The 16,961-nt window shown below is 44.6% G+C and overlaps 1 protein-coding gene across 2 annotated transcripts in view; it reads left to right on the top strand.

Annotated features, from left to right (window-relative positions):
* LOC139539782 (SNF-related serine/threonine-protein kinase-like) overlaps positions 1-11,289 on the top strand; it is a 38,053-nt gene extending 26,764 nt beyond the window's left edge. For both annotated transcript variants that reach the window (XM_071343066.1, XM_071343067.1), the window contains exons 3-6: positions 4,260-4,401; positions 7,352-7,564; positions 7,769-7,906; positions 8,267-11,289. In XM_071343066.1, the coding sequence (XP_071199167.1) occupies positions 4,260-4,401; positions 7,352-7,564; positions 7,769-7,906; positions 8,267-9,476 (1,703 nt within the window). In that variant the 3' untranslated portion in view covers positions 9,477-11,289. The remainder of the gene's footprint in view (positions 1-4,259; positions 4,402-7,351; positions 7,565-7,768; positions 7,907-8,266) is intronic.
* The last annotated feature ends 5,672 nt before the right edge of the window (positions 11,290-16,961 follow it).

Below are 16,961 nucleotides of genomic sequence, written 5' to 3'. Positions count from 1 at the left end.
ACTGTCTGAACACAGTGGTTATATGATGAGGCAGAGACAATCAGAGGCCTGTGTGTGCAGAGTGCAGAGCCATGCAGGGTTCGTCCCAGACCCAGAGCAATTGGACAGGGAGTGTGTTTTTTGTGTCTAACACATGGCTGTTAACGTTACATAAGCCAAACCAAGCAGTGTGGGGAAGAACCGATAGTCAGATACCATCTCAGGCCCTCTGTCTTGTCTTGTGTCCTGGGCTATTTCAGTAGAACTTGTCTGTCTACCTCTGTTCTGCCTTAACATTCAAGTCTACTTCACAGGCAGACATTTTCATGATGTATTTGTCACGTCTGCTCCCGCTCTTCCCCCCCAAGCGCCAGGCTGCCCAGCATCACGCACTCCTATCATCTATTACGCACACCTGCCTTCCCTCGTCACGCGCATCAGCGATATTGGACTCACCTGGACACTCTCATCTTCTGTTTATTTCCTCCTCTATATTTGTCAGTTCCCTGCTCTGTTCCCTGCTGATGCATTAATTGTCTTTTGTTTTTGTTACCTGTTTGCTGGCGCTGTTCCTGTCTCGTTCCATTTCTGTTATTTATTAAATGTTTTACTCCCCGTACCTGCTTCGTTTCTCCAGCGTCATTCATGTGACAGTATTTATCTAAATCTCTAGTAGACAAACCAGTTGACATGTCAAATCTCTAGGTTTACCAAACATTTAAGTGATCGTCAATTAAGAGCAGTAGGATTAAGTAATATATTTTAACAAAAGAGCAAGTACATTTGATGTATTTGTATACATGTATTTCTAGATGAAACACTAATTAAGTTTGGTGAAAAGGTGACTATGATTTTGTGTTGTACTTTGTCAATTGAAAATGTGCTTAGAGTTTTGAAACCACTGCCTTTTTGATGATCTGTTTTGAGTTTTGTACTAAGAGTTATGAACAGATGTAGTGAGGTTTAGAGGGAGGGAGGGATGTAGATGGGAGAGAGCTCTCATAATGTATTCTATAACAGAGTATTTCCTCTGAGTGAGGGAGCGGATTTCTCCTCTGGAGACAAACACCATCTGCTGGGATATTTAGAGAGAGAGGGCGGAGAGGGGGCGCAGGGAGAGGAGGGGGGATAACAGGGAGAAGGAGAGGAAGAGAGGGCACAAGGAGAGGAGGGAGAGAGAGAGCACAGGGAGAGGGTGCAGAGAGAGAGAGGGCGCAGGGAGAGAGAAAGGGAGGGGGAGGGCACAGGGAGAGAGAGGGAGGGGGAGAAGGGCGCAGGTAGAGAGCGGGCACAGGGAGACAGGGAGAGAGAGAGAAAGAGAGAGAGAGAGAGAGAGGGAGGGCACAGGTAGAGAGAGAGAGAGAGAGAGAGAGAGAGAGGGCACAGGGAGAGGGGGAGAGCAGAGAAAGAGAGTACAGAGATTTGGCCGTCAGACGCCCACTCCATTGACCTGCACACATCAGACTGTGGGCAGGTCAATAATTAGCAGCATTGAGATCTGTGTGTGTCTGTCTGCACATGATCCTCATATTCACACACTTGAATGAATGCACACACACAAACGCACAGTGTGAGTGAGTGAAAGCATTAGATAGGTATACAATATATATTGAACAAAAATATAACCGCAACATGTAAAGTGTTGATCCTATGTTTCATGAGCTGTAATAAAATGCAATGTATTTACATCCCTAATAGTGAGCATTTCTCCTTTGCTAAGATAATCCATCCACCTGACAGGTGTGGCATATCAAGAAGCTGATTAAACAGCATGATCATTACACGGGTGCACCTTGTGCTGGGGACAATAAATGGGCACTCTAAAATTTCACACAATAGGCCACAGATCCCTCAAGTTTTGAGGGAGTGTGCAATTGGTGTGCTGACTGCAGGAATGTCCACCAGAGCTGTTTCCAGATAATTTTATGTTAATTGCTGTACCATAAGCCGCCTCTAACGTCGTTTTAGAGAATTTGGCAATACGTCCAACCGGCCTCACAGACCACATTTAACCACGCCAGCCCAGGACCTCCACATCCAGCTTCTTCACTTGCGGGATCGTTTGAGACCAGCCACCCGGACAGCTGATGAAACTGTGGGTTTGCACAACTGAAGAATTTCTGCATAAACTGTCAGAAACCGTCTCAGGGAAGCTCATCTGTGTGCTCGTCATCCTCAACAGGGTCTTGATCTGACTACATTTCGGCATTGTAACCGACTTCATTGGGTAAATTCTCACCTTCGATGACCACTAGTATGCTGGAGAAGTTTGCTCTTCACGGATGAATCCCGGTTTTAACTGTACCGGGCAGATGGCAGACAGCGAGTATGGCGTCGTGTGGGTGAGTGGTTTGCCACCATGAGTGCCCCATGGGGGCGGTGGGGTTATGGTATGGGCAGGAATAAGCTATGGACAACAAACACAATTGCATTTTATTGATGGCAATTTGAATGCAACGAGATACCGTGATGAGATCCTGAGGCCCATTGTCATGCCATTCATTCACCGCCATCACCTCATGTTTCAGCATGATAATGCACGGCTCCATGTCGCTAGGATCTGTACACAATTCCTGGAAGCTGAACATTTTCCAGTTCTTCGATGGCCAGCATATTCATCAGACATGTAAACCATTGAGCATGTTTGGGATGCTCTGGATCGACGTATATGACAGCATGTTCCATTTCCCCCCAATATCCAGCAACTTCGCACAGCCATTGAAGAGTTGTGGGACAACATTCCACAGGCCACAATCAACAGCCTGATCAACTCTATGCGAAGGAGATGTGTCGCACTGTATGAGGCAAATGGTGGTCACACCAGATACTGACTGGTTTTCTTATCCACGCCCCTACCTTTTTTAAAGTATCTATGACCAACAGATGGAAATCCATCGATTAGGGTGTCACGTATACTCCCTCTCTGGCCTCTAGGTCATCAGGCTGCTGTTTATCCCGCACACCTGTCACCACGTCTCGCGCACCGGCGCCTCATGACACTCACCTGCACTCCATCACCTCCTTGATTATTTCCCCTATATCTCTCACTCCCCTTGATTCTTTCCTCAGGTGTTATTGACTCTGTTTTCATGTTGGTGCGTTGTTTGTGTTACGTGTTTATTGTTCCATTTATTTATTAAAACACTCACTCCCTGAACTTGCTTCCCGACTCCCAGCGCACTTGTAACATTGGGCCTAATTTATTTATTTACATTGACTGATTTCATTATAGGAACTGTAACTCAGTAAAATCTTTGAAATTGTAGCATGTTGCGTTTATATATTTTGTTCAGTGTATATACAGTATATAGAGAGAGATCACAGAGACAGAACAGGAGTATAATCACTGGGATTCCACATGGGTAAAATCTATCCTTATACAGGGCTTTCTCACATACAATTATTTAACCTTTATTTAACTAGGCAAGTCAGTTATGAACACATTCTTATTTACAATGACGGTCTAGGAACAGTGGGTTACCTGCCTTGTTCAGGGGCAGAACGACAGATCTTTTACCTTTTCAGCTCGGGGATTCAATCTTGCAACCTTTCAGTTACTAGTCCAACTCTCTAACCACTAGGCTACCTGCCATCCCACATCATTAACTGAACCTTAAAGGGATACTTCCCCAGAGTCAGTGGATAGCATTGTTATGTCTCTATGTCCAGTATGAGAGAAGTTAGAAGTAGTTCTGCGAGCCATTGCTAACTAGCGCTAGCTCAATGACTGGAAGTCTATGGTTATCTGCTAGCATGCTAAAACAGAATGTCAGTCAGTAAGAGCATAGCCAGAGCCGGATATATAGAAGGCTCTGGGCAGGGCCATAGGGACACGGAGTGTCAGTGGGGGTGAGAGGTTGGCTCTCTCTGTCTCATAGGGCCACTCACAGTGTGGGTGAGAGGTTTGCCCGGAGTGTCTCAAGGCCTATGTGCTTGCTCCAGGCTCCAGACCCTGCCTCTGACACACTGACTGGGGGAGGGAGAGTTACTGTATGTACTCACCCAGCTGTCTGGGACAAAGGCCTGGATCTGTAAACAACATCATTAATTTCAGCCACTGGAACCAGCCTACTGAGGGACAAGTTATACTGTAGATGTTTGTTGGTTGGTTTGTTCCAGTGATTATTAGGGCAAGGAGTATTTTCTTGATCATGTGTCCTGACCATACAACTATCTGGGCCCTAGTGATCATATAGTATGTGTGTGCATACTCACTTTACGAAGTTTGACAATGTGTTTATGTATCTATGGTGACTGTATGCATGGTGTTTGTGTTACAGATATTTGGTCACTGGGGGTGATCCTCTTCATGCTGGTGTGTGGACAGCCGCCTTTCCAGGAGACCAATGACAGTGAGACGCTCACCATGATTATGGACTGTCGCTACACCGTCCCCGCCCATGTCTCCGCAGACTGTAAAGAGTGAGTAGCATCACCCTCTCCTTTGAGCCTCCAGCTCTCACACACACCATTCATTAACCTCAACACAATGTAGTTTAAATATGTCATATGTTTTTATAATCCTCTCAGATGCACTAGAAATAGACTGTGGTTATGCAACAGCGATACATACAGACACATAATAACCACGATGTCAGTTGTCAGCTCTCTGTGTGTTTCTGAATGCCTTGGCCTAACCTGCCCTACCCCAGTCAGCCCCAGCCAACCTTTATTTTGACAAGGAGTCAGTGCTGAGACCAAGGTCTGTTTTCCAGATGAGCCCTGTATAGCACCACAATACACATCAAAATACAATAAAACACATTAAACTACACATTCATATGCACAATAAAATACACGTTATTATACACAACAATACATGAAAAGCAAAACAATCATAAAAAACGAACACATTTTTCAGTAAAAGGACCCCTGACAAACGGCTGAAATGCCCTAGAGGCACCAGTTGTATTGTAGATCATTCCACAAGTAAGGTGCAAGAAAATGAAAAGTTGATTTACCTAACTCTCTAGACACCAGCGGGCTTGATCATTTGTCATTTTAAATCTTAACAGTGATGTTAGGTAAGTCAGACGTTTGTGGAGCGTATTGATGTGATCTACATGACTTCAAAGAGGTGGGTGAGATTTTATTAAACCCATGTCTCCTATCGCCCAAACTCTGAACCTCACACCTGACTGAGAACCTCGTGCAAACAGCCTTCTGGACACAGCCTACCCTGTGCTCTTTGACTGTTTTTGTCAGAGGGCGCAAGCCAACCACTGAATAGGGAATACAATATTGAAAGTTGATTTGAGATGGCCAGCCAACCAATGGGTAGAATAAAGAGATGGCTGAAATGAAAGTTTATCTCAGGATTTCCAAAAATGATGACAGTTCTAGGAAACTGAGAGTTGCTGAGTCAGTTGGTTCAAATCCGTGCTGTATTGGACTGCCACTTGTCTGTAATTCATTGCATGGTTACGATCAATCCCTGGATACCTAGTCACTCCATTCTACATCTCACCCCAGATCTCACCCCAGCTCTGGTATCTATTAAAGTTCAATCTGAACATAACTGTCTTTGTGTTAAAAAGGGATGAATTAGCTAAGCCCCTTGGTACCAATGCTATTTGTGTTTGAGACTCAAGAACACCCCTGCAGCCACTGAACCGCAGTCCAGACCTCCCAGACCTTGTGGTTCTGAGTCAGATGATTGAGCCTCAGACATCTAACTGACTGGCTCAGGAACAGTTTCAAACATAAAACCTGGGTCATATGACCAAGGCCTTGATGAAAGCTCTTTTCATGTGAAGAGGATTCCTTGCAAAACAGAACAGTCCTGTGGGCACAATCAACAGAGCGAAAGCAGACCTCTCCCCGCCCACCCACCCTCCATCTCTCTCTCCTGCAATCTCTCTCTCACTATCTCCCTCTCACTCCCCTCTCTCTTTCCCTCTCTCTCCTGATATCTTTCTCTCCCCTCTGTTGTTCTCTCTCCCCCTCTCTCTCTCTCCCCCTCTCTCCTGCTATCTCTCTCTCCCCTCTGTTGCTCTCTTTCTCCCGCTATCTCTCTCTCCCGTCTGTTGCTCTCTCTCGTGCTGTCCCTCTGTTGCTCTTTTTCTCTCTCTCCCTACCTACTCTTACTTTGTATTAAGTGCTTTACTTGACTGCATAGTAGTGTTGTGAGATGTGCATGGGTCAGTTAGGAGGACAGTGTGTAAATCATTCATTAATATTTCAGTAGTTGTATGAATAGGATATACCAAACAACAAGAGCATTATTGGAGGTTCAGAGAAGTATGGGTACTTGCACAGTGTAAATGGACATAAGGGAAAATAGGGCATTATTAAAGGAGGATAGAGCCTTTAGGCTGAATGGTGATCCTGGTCTTGCATGGTTAAACCACTTAAAGGTGTGTGCACACATACGCACACACACAATTGTTTTTCTATCCTCGTGGGGACCTAAAATTGATTTCCATTCAAAATTCTATTTTCCCTAACCCCTAAACCTAACCCTTACCCTAACCTTAACCCTAAACATAACTCCTTACCCTAACCCTAATTCCAACCCTAAATCTAACCCCTAAACTCAAAATAACATATTCCACGTCCCCACGAGGGAGATTTTTCCTTGTTTTACTATCCCTGTGGGGACTTTTGGAGATTTTAGGCCCCCACGAGGATAAAATAGCAAGATGACACACACACACACACACACACACACACACACACACACACACACACACACACACACTCGCCTACCAGTGAGACAGAGGGAGCAGTGGCATCCCCTGGTGGTCATTCACAGGAACTTGTTCCTCTACACAAGACTAGAGCCAGCTCTCAGCCTCTTACTGCAGTGCATTAAAACAGTCACAATAACAAATAGATTAGTCTGATGCAGACTTTGCATACCTCTCTGCACACACACACACACACACACACACACACACACACACACACACACACACACACACACACACACACACACACACACACACACACACACACACACACACACACACACACACACACACACAGACATATAGAGAGGAATACAAAGTCCCCATCCTGTGTCAGAGCCTGCACGATGATGCACACAGTCAGGCTGTGCCATGCCTCTCAGCAAATTACCTGCCCTGCATGGATGCACCTAAAGACTGTCTGATGTCTGCAGGCGCTCATGAATATTGATGATGAAATAGATTGACAGTTTGATCTCATTCACTCTCGTATCACAGATAAATGGGGTTATGTGCTTTGCCTGTGAATAACTGAATCAGTATGCATGAGAACTTCACTCGTGTACCAATGTTACAAAAAAGAGGCCACAGAGGTATATATAGTATCTGATCTATGGAAGGTGAATTCTCAACTGTGTCTCTCTCTTTCTATCTGTCTCTGTCTATCTCTCTCTTTCTCCCAGTTTGATCTCCCGTATGCTGCAGAGGGACCCGTCTAGCCGTGCCTCCCTGGAGGAGATCGAGAACCACTCCTGGCTGCAGGGGGTCAACCCCTCCCCCACAGGGCACAGTGCCGCCCCCCTCACCTCCCACCACAGCCTGTCCCAGGAGGAACACGAGATCATCCTCCAAGCCATGATCAGCGGCAACATCGCTTACCGCGATGCCATCCAACAGTGAGGACTTCCCTATATCTTCCTCTTCTCCCCATATTCTCTTTCTCTCAATCCTCTTCCTTTGTACTTTACCTCAGATCTGAAAGCTTTTCAAGCAAGATAACTTGGTGATATGCATTTGTGGATGCAGGTCTGAAATGTGGTTGTTTTTACATATTCTATTCTAAATTTAAACAAAATGGTGTGTCATTGTGTTACCCCCAGGGCTCTAGAAGCGGATCAATACAACCACATCACAGCCACGTATTACCTGCTGGGGGAGCGCATCCTGAGAGACAAGCAGGAGCAGCCCAGCGAGATCCCGAAAGTCGACAGTTCATGGGCCGAGCCATCACAACTCCAGTAAGACTCAGCATTCATTTAGTACAGTCAGTCACAATGATTCACAAAGGCACACAGTGCAGTCAGTCACAATGATTCACAAAGGCACACAGTACAGTCAGTCACAATGATTCACAAAGGCACACAGTGTAGTCAGTCAGTCACAATGATTCACAAAGGCACATAGTGTACTCAGTCAGTCACAATGATTCACAAAGGCACACAGTGCAGTCAGTCACAATGATTCACAAAGGCACACAGTGTAGTCAGTCAGTCACAATGATTCACAAAGGCACACAGTGTAGTCAGTCAATCATAGTAAAAATGCAACTAGCTGATCATGAACTCTACTCATTTCTAATATATCTTTCTCTTCTACAGGAGGCCGCGGTCTGAGCCTCTGGATCTGGAGCAGAGGGGGCTCCATGGCCTGCTGGCTGGCTGTCCCCGCCGAGGGGTGTCTGATGCTGGGGACTTCTTGACCCACAGGCCCCTGCTGCTTCAGCCACAGCCAAGTCGCACAGAGAGCCCCTTCCCTGAGTACAGCACGGAGCCCTGCCTGGGGCTCACCCTGCGCCCTTCACCCCCTGACGAACCGCCACAGGTCAAGAGCCTGGGAGCCCTGCAGCTCATCTGTGAAGAGGAAGAGGAGGAGGAAGATGAGGTGGAAGAGACAGGCAAACCACATGTTGGACTTCATAATATTCAAACACTGCCTCATATAATAGGCTTGGTATCAACCTCTGTGTCTACAGAACAGTCTAGTCCCATGCTCACAGCTCCAGAGGCGCCACAGAGCCCAGTCAGAGTAGTCCCAGGTCAGGGAGAGGAAACAGGCCAGTTGGCCACCTCAGTGGAGGAAGCACTGGAGACAGAGAGGGGGGAGTGGGACAGGGAGCTGCAGGCCAGGGTTTCTAGCCACAGCAGAGAGATGGAGCCTGACCAGGTGGCAGCCAGACAGGAACAGGAACAGGGTACGATGGAGTCAGGGGAGAAGCCCATGGAGGAAGGAGACATGTCATGTGACCTACTGAGGCTAGGTAGTCATTTGACTTCAGACCAGCCAATCTATGGTAGTTCGATCAGCCCTCACCCTCCATACCTGCCTCGCCTCGGGGGGGTGCAGTGTTGTTGTGGGCAACAGGAAACTCCCAGCCCAGACATCATAGAAGGGGAAGATGCTATTCTTAAAAACAACAACACCACCACAGAGTCCAAGCCTAAGCTCCTGGTGCAGGGTGGGGGGTCCACCCCAGGCGCCTCACCCCGCTCTCTGCCCCATAACCACTGTGTGGACCTGGGCCCCGACGGGGTGGAGACGACCCGCAAGCTGGGAGGGCCTGGGGGGGACACTCCGGAGGAGCTTCAATTAGAGAGATCCCACAATGCATCACAGGGTCGCCTTGGGCCCAGGGAGACGGGGACCGACCCTACGTTCAGACTGGATCCTGGAAAGGGGAAGAATGTGAACCTGAGAGACCGCCTGCTGCAGTTCCCTCTCTGTGAGAAGGCCCTGTCCTTCAACATCCAGCCCACCTCCAAGGAGAAACTCCTGCCCTTCGCCCAGTACAACTGCTGCCATGTACTGTAGGCAGGGCCACCTGTTAATACCCTATATTTCCCACATTACTCACTCTATCCCCTAGCCAAGTGGTAGGAATGGGCATCACTCCAGACACCCTCACACCAGGCCCAGACCCTGTCAATGTTCCATCTACTTCAACTTCAACACAAAACACTGGTGCAGACAGTATGTAGCCTATCTGAACTATCAGTCTGCGTCCGACCTAAACTGAATTATCATACTGTGACCTCAGACACGTTCCAGACAATTGTAGTTATACCTGTGTAGCCCCCACCCTGACCTCTTTATACTTACCGTCTACTGCTGCTTCCTTTGTGAGACAAAAACTGGACCTCATTGTGCTGCTATGTACTGGACTATAGAAAATGCTTTTTGTGTGGTCTTCTTAGACTGTCACTATACACGGTAACTTTGTATTGATTGCTATTTTATTTGCCCTTGTATCATAGATTTTCATTTTGTACTAGCTTATCTAGAACTGAGCCCATTTTAGCATATGGTATGTTGTCACTCTGAGGCCTGCTAGTACAGTGCTATAATTGGAATGTGTAAGATGATGCATGCTGTATAGGTGAAAGCTACACTCCATGCCTCAGGCGCCATCCTGCGTTAGCTCAGCTAGCGGCCTGATGGAAGGTGTGATGATGCTCTTGACAGTGTAGCTGGAAGCATGGTATCGTTTAATGCTGGGGGTTACTTACGTCAATGACATTGTTGGTGCACTAATGTGGGTGCATTGTTGAATCTCAGTGGTACACAGTAGTGTAGAGGAGATGTGTCGGGCAGCGTTGCTCATGGCCACGTGATGAAGTAGCCCCGCTTGCGAACTTCAAAACCAGTGTCTGACCTTGGACCAAGGAGGAATTTCCTCTTGGTCTAATGGTCTAAGACGTTGGTTGCTCCCTAGGGAGACCCGGGATGATATCCTGCATGTTACATTGGTGCCCAACGTGAGGCGATCTCTCGTGGGGGAGGAGGTCAAAGGGGGTGAATGTAGTGGACTTGTCGGGCTTGGTTGCTCATGGTCACGTGATGAGGTAGCCCCGCCTGCAAACTTCAAAATCAGGGTCTGCGTTCGGACCCGTGGGAGACCATGGTTCATATCACGTGTGTTACAGTAGCAAGGCTTGGGATCTAAACTGACTATAAGAGCAACACCCAGGGAGAGAAACATTTTTGGACAGAGTTTCATAATGGAGACTTAAAAAATATATATATGATATGGTATCAACTAAGTAAATGCAGGTCTTCCAGATTGTTTGTGTATATGTACTTTATCCTTATTCTTACAAATGCTATTGAACTCTTTTATCATAACTTTTTTTTGTCGTAGAAGAGAGGTGTGTGATTATAACTATTGTTTTGTGTTCTAAATGTGACAGAATTAATCATGAGTGATCATGAGTCTCATGAGTGCCCATACGAAGAAAAAAAAGACATTTAAAATATATGTTTTGATAAATTATTTAGGATACATGTGAATTTTTTTTAATTGGCCAAATAATGTATTTTTATTTATTGAATACACTTTAAATACATTCCAACATAAATTACAGAATATATTTCAAAGGTTTATATCAATGTGTATAAAATGTATATCACAATATATGTTAAAGTCATCAGAAAATGTATTTAACGTATTTTAAAATGCATTCTGAAATACATTAAAGATGTATTTTAGAATATATTTTGACATGTATTTGGAAGTGTTTTGTTAAATATATTCCAACATGCATTTAAATGTATTTGTAAGATATATATTTGTTTATTAAAATGTATGGCAAACATGAAAAAAAAGCCAAATCATATCGTAACAAAATGGTGACTGTCTTAAGCTTTAGTAGGCTCTTTGGTATCACATGCAGTTATGTGAGTCTCATTAAGACTGCAGAACTGTCAGTCTACAAGCTTAACATTTAAGCACAGAACACAACATAACACATTAAGTGTCATGTCAATTTGTCACATGAGAGGTCAAAAAGCACTAAGACTAAGCCACGCCCCAACAAGTCCCACCTCCATGTCTTCTAATAGGCTGCCACCATTACACAATCTATTTTGTCAAAATGCATTTATTGTACTTGACACATACCAAAAGCACTAACATGCATATAAATGCATTTAAATGACTACAAAAATAACTACAAACATGATACATTATTGGTCAGTGAATGTGCATATGACAAATAAACAAACAAACTAGATGAGAGCATTGCAACCAATGTCCAACGGGCAGAATTTAACGTGTGCTGGGTCGTTCCACAAAAATAGTGCCTTTTGCGTCCCTTTTATATGTTAAGTTGAAATTATGCACCACTATTGAATTTTAAAAGCCTGTTATATGAAATTAGGTGCCCTTTGATATAGACCACAAGGATAATTCAATAAATCTGATGTTCAATTTGAATAAAGCTTCCAATCCTCCTGTCAAAAGAGGATTTATGGCTGATTTAACTAGTAGTTACCAGTTGGAGGGCCATTCAAGTGGATTTTTCCCAGATTTGTTAAATTCCCAATTGGTTACGAATGCACCATAACACCACTAACCATCCTCTGTAGAGCCGCTATAATACCACTAACCATCCTCTGTAGAGCCGCTATAACACCACTAACCATCTTCTGTAGAGCCGCTATAACACCACTAACCATCCTCTGTAGAGCCGCTATAACACCACTAACCATCCTCTGTAGAACCGCTATAATACCACTAACATATCATAACCATAATCATAATCATAATCATAATTGATATCATAACCGCCATCGATAAAAGACATTACTGTGCAGCCGTCTTCATCGACCTGGCCAAGGCTTTCGACTCTGTCAATCACCATATTCTTATCGGCAGACTCAGTAGCCTCGGTTTTTCTAATGACTGCCTTGCCTGGTTCACCAACTACTTTGCAGACAGAGTTCAGTGTGTCAAATCGGAGGGCATGTTGTCCGGTCCTCTGGCAGTCTCTATGGGGGTACCACAGGGTTCAATTCTCGGGCCGACTCTTTTCTCTGTATACATCAATGATGTTGCTCTTGCTGCGGGCGATTCCCTGATCCACCTCTACGCAGACGACACCATTCTATATACTTCCGGCCCTTCCTTGGACACTGTGCTATCTAACCTCCAAACGAGCTTCAATGCCATACAACACTCCTTCCGTGGCCTCCAACTGCTCTTAAACGCTAGTAAAACCAAATGCATGCTTTTCAACCGTTCGCTGCCTGCACCCGCACGCCCGACTAGCATCACCACCCTGGACGGTTCCGACCTAGAATATGTGGACATCTATAAGTACCTAGGTGTCTGGCTAGACTGCAAACTCTCCTTCCAGACTCATATCAAACATCTCCAATCCAAAATCAAAGCAAGAATCGGCTTTCTATTCCGCAACAAAGCCTCCTTCACTCACGCCGCCAAACTTACCCTAGTAAAACTGACTATCCTACCGATCCTCGACTTCGGCGATGTCATCTACAAAATAGCTTCCAATACTCTACTCAGCAAACTGGATGCAGTTTATCACAGTGCCATTCGTTTTGTTACTAAAGCACCTTATACGACCCACCACTGCGACCTGTATGCCCTAGTCGGCTGGCCCTCGCTACATGTTCGTCGTCAGACCCACTGGCTCCAGGTCATCTACAAGGCTATGCTAGGTAAAGTGCCGCCTTATCTCAGTTCACTGGTCACGATGGCTACACCCACCCGCAACACGCGCTCCAGCAGGTGTATCTCACTGATCATCCCTAAAGCCAAAACCTCATTTGGACGCCTTTCCTTCCAGTTCTCTGCTGCCTGCGACTGGAACGAATTGCAAAAATCTCTGAAGTTGGAGACTTTTATCTCCCTCAACAACTTTAAAAATCTGCTATCCGAGCAGCTAACCGATCGCTGCAGCTGTACATAGTCCATCTGTAAACTACCCACCCAATTTACCTACCTCACCCCCCATACTGCTTTTATTTATTTACTTTTCTGCTCTTTTGCACACCAGTATCTCTTCTTGCACATGATCATCTGATGATTTATCACTCCAGTGTTAATCTGCTAAATTGTAATTATTCGATTTATTGCCTACCTCATGCCTTTTGCACACATTGTATATAGATTCTCTTTTTTTCTACCATGTTATTGACTTGTTTATTGTTTACTCCATGTGTAACTCTGTGTTGTCTGTTCACACTGCTATGCTTTATCTTGGCCAGGTCGCAGTTGCAAATGAGAACTTGTTCTCAACTAGCCTACCTGGTTAAATAAAGGTGAAAAAAATAAAAATAAAAAACATCCTCTGTTGAGCCGCTATAATACCACTAACCATCCTCTGTAGAGCCGCTATAATACCACTAACCATCCTCTGTAGAGCCGCTATAATACCACTAACCATCCTCTGTGGAGCCGCTATAACACCACTAACCATCCTCTGTAGAGCCGCTATAATACCACTAACCATCCTCTGTGGAGCCGCTATAATGCCACTAACCATCCTCTGTAGAGCCGCTATAACACCACTAACCATCCTCTGTAGAGCCGCTATAATACCACTAACCATCCTCTGTAGAGCCGCTATAACACCACTAACCATCTTCTGTAGAGCCGCTATAACACCACTAACCATCCTCTGTAGAGCCGCTATAACACCACTAACCATCCTCTGTAGAGCCGCTATAACACCACTAACCATCCTCTGTAGAACCGCTATAATACCACTAACCATCCTCTGTAGAGCCGCTATAACACCACTAACCATCCTCTGTAGAACCGCTATAACACCACTAACCATCCTCTGTTGAGCCGCTATAATACCACTAACCATCCTCTGTAGAGCCGCTATAATACCACTAACCATCCTCTGTAGAGCCACTATAATACCACTAACCATACTCTGTGGAGCCGCTATAATGTCACTAACCATCCTCTGTAGAGCCGCTATAACACCACTAACCATCCTCTGTAGAGCCGCTATAACACCACTAACCATCCTCTGTAGAACCGCTATAACACCACTAACCATCCTCTGTAGAGCCGCTATAACACCACTAACCATCCTCTGTAGAGCCGCTATAACACCAATAACCATCCTCTGTAGAGCCGCTATAATACCACTAACCATCCTCTGTAGAGCCGCTATAACACCACTAACCATCCTCTGTAGAGCCGCTATAACACCACTAACCATCCTCTGTAGAGCCGCTATAATACCACTAACCATCCTCTGTAGAGCCGCTATAACACCACTAACCATCCTCTGTAGAGCCGCTATAACACCAATAACCATCCTCTGTAGAGCCCCTATAACACCACTAACCATCCTCTGTAGAGCCGCTATAATACCACTAACCATCCTCTGTAGAGCCGCTATAATACCACTGTAGAGCCGCTATAACACCACTAACCATCCTCTGTAGAGCCGCTATAACACCAATAACCATCCTCTGTAGAGCCGCTATAATACCACTAACCATCCTCTGTAGAGCCGCTATAACACCACTAACCATCCTCTGTAGAGCCGCTATAATACCACTAACCATCCTCTGTAGAGCCGCTATAATACCACTCATTGGAAGCACAAGACCTATACCTACACTTTGACATATTGTGGAGCGTTGTATGATGTATCGTTTTTGTTTGAATTGATAAAACATTTTATTATAATAAAAACAGCCTAGTGCCCAATGTTTTTATTATTTAATTAAGCTGAAGAGAGCACTTACTAATAGTCTGTTTGTTTGTTTTTTATGGGGAAAACATATTTTTTATGATGTTGAACATGTGCTCTTTATGACAGAATGTAATAATTAGGTGAAATCAAATGTTTTTTTTGTACTCACCATCACAATTTAAATTATATCACTGCCAAAGTTTTGGCTTCGTGGCCCAACATTATTTCTCTGTTGATCAATACAAAATAGCAAATTAAGATGTCATAGCCATGCGTTTCTGGAATATTGTCAGGCATTACATGCATTTTAGTAAAGATGCAAATGTATCTACATGTATTTGAAATACATTTTACGTTACGTTAAATATATTGAAATGTATTTTTTTCGTATGGGTGAGGATACCTGTAAAATGTTGTTGGATTTGCTTTGTGATTTGTGTATACATTTTGTCTGTCTAGTGTTTTCTGAGAGAACGTACTGCTACTACTGTAAGAGATACAGCTTGATCAAATTAGAAATCCTACTCTAGATGGGAACTAGCTATTATGCAAGGAACAAATGTTATTGGAGAGTGTTACAGTACGAGTGTCTTCAGAAAGCTGTGTTCTTTCCCATCAGTGGAATGCCCAGAGGAACCATGGAACAGTGGTACACGGAAATCCCATGCTACTGAATGAGAGCAGAATGAATGGCGTAGTCTCAGCCCCCTCGTTGTGGAAGAGAAGAGTGTAGGGATGGACACAGAGCACTAACCTCAGCTGGCACAAATATGATATGAACACTCCAACTCCACCTCCCCTGTCTTCTTTCCTCTTCTGTCATTGGACGGGGGTGGGCCTCGGATTCCACCAACCGGCTGTCTGGTCCTCCTCCACACCTGACCTGGAGACAGCTGACTGAGGTGTGTCCATCTGTCTGTCGGCCCATTGACCCTGATTTAAAATATGACTATGTCTCGATGAGATTAATTTATTTTTGTATTTATTTATTAAAGTGGATTAAACCAGTCATGGTGTTGTGATGTGGTGATTTAAGGGGTACAGTTGAAGTAGGAAATTTACATACACTTAGGTTGGAGTCATTAAAACTCGTTTTTCAACCACTCCACAAATTTCTTATTAACAAACTATAGTTTTGGCAAGACGGTAAGGACATCTACTTTGTGCATGACACAAGTCATTTTTCCAACAATTGTTTACAGACAGATTATTTCACTTATAATTCACTGTATCACAATTCCAGTGGGTCAGAAGTTTACATACACTAAGTTGACTGTGCCTTTAAACAGCTTGGAAAATTCCAGAAAATAATGTCATGGCTTTAGAAAATCACATTGTAGGATTTTTAATGAATTTATTTGCAAATTATGGTGGAAAATAAGTATTTGGTCAATAACAAAAGTTTATCCCAATACTTTGTTATATACCCTTTGTTGGCAATGACAGAGGTCAAACGTTTTCTGTAAGTCTTCACAAGGTTTTCACACATTGTTGCTGGTATTTTGGCCCATTCCTCCATGCAGATCTCCTCTAGAGCAGTGATGTTTTGGGGCTGTTGCTGGGCAACACGGACTTTCAACTCCCTCCAAAGATTTTCTATGGGGTTGAGATCTGGAGACTGGCTAGGCGACTTCAGGACCTTGAAATGCTTCTTACGAAGCCACTCCTTCGTTGCCCGGGCGGTGTGTTTGGGATCATTGTCATGCTGAAAGACCCAGCCACGTTTAATCTTCAATGCCCTTGCTGATGGAAGGAGGTTTTCAATCAAAATCTCACGATACATGGCCCCATTTATTCTGTCCTTTACACGGATCAGTCGTCCTGGTCCCTTTGC

Source organism: Salvelinus alpinus, chromosome 15 (genome assembly GCF_045679555.1).
Source record: "Salvelinus alpinus chromosome 15, SLU_Salpinus.1, whole genome shotgun sequence".
NCBI lineage: Eukaryota > Metazoa > Chordata > Actinopteri > Salmoniformes > Salmonidae > Salvelinus > Salvelinus alpinus.
Note: the sequence above shows the minus strand (reverse complement) of the source record. Positions and strands in the feature narration are given on the sequence as shown.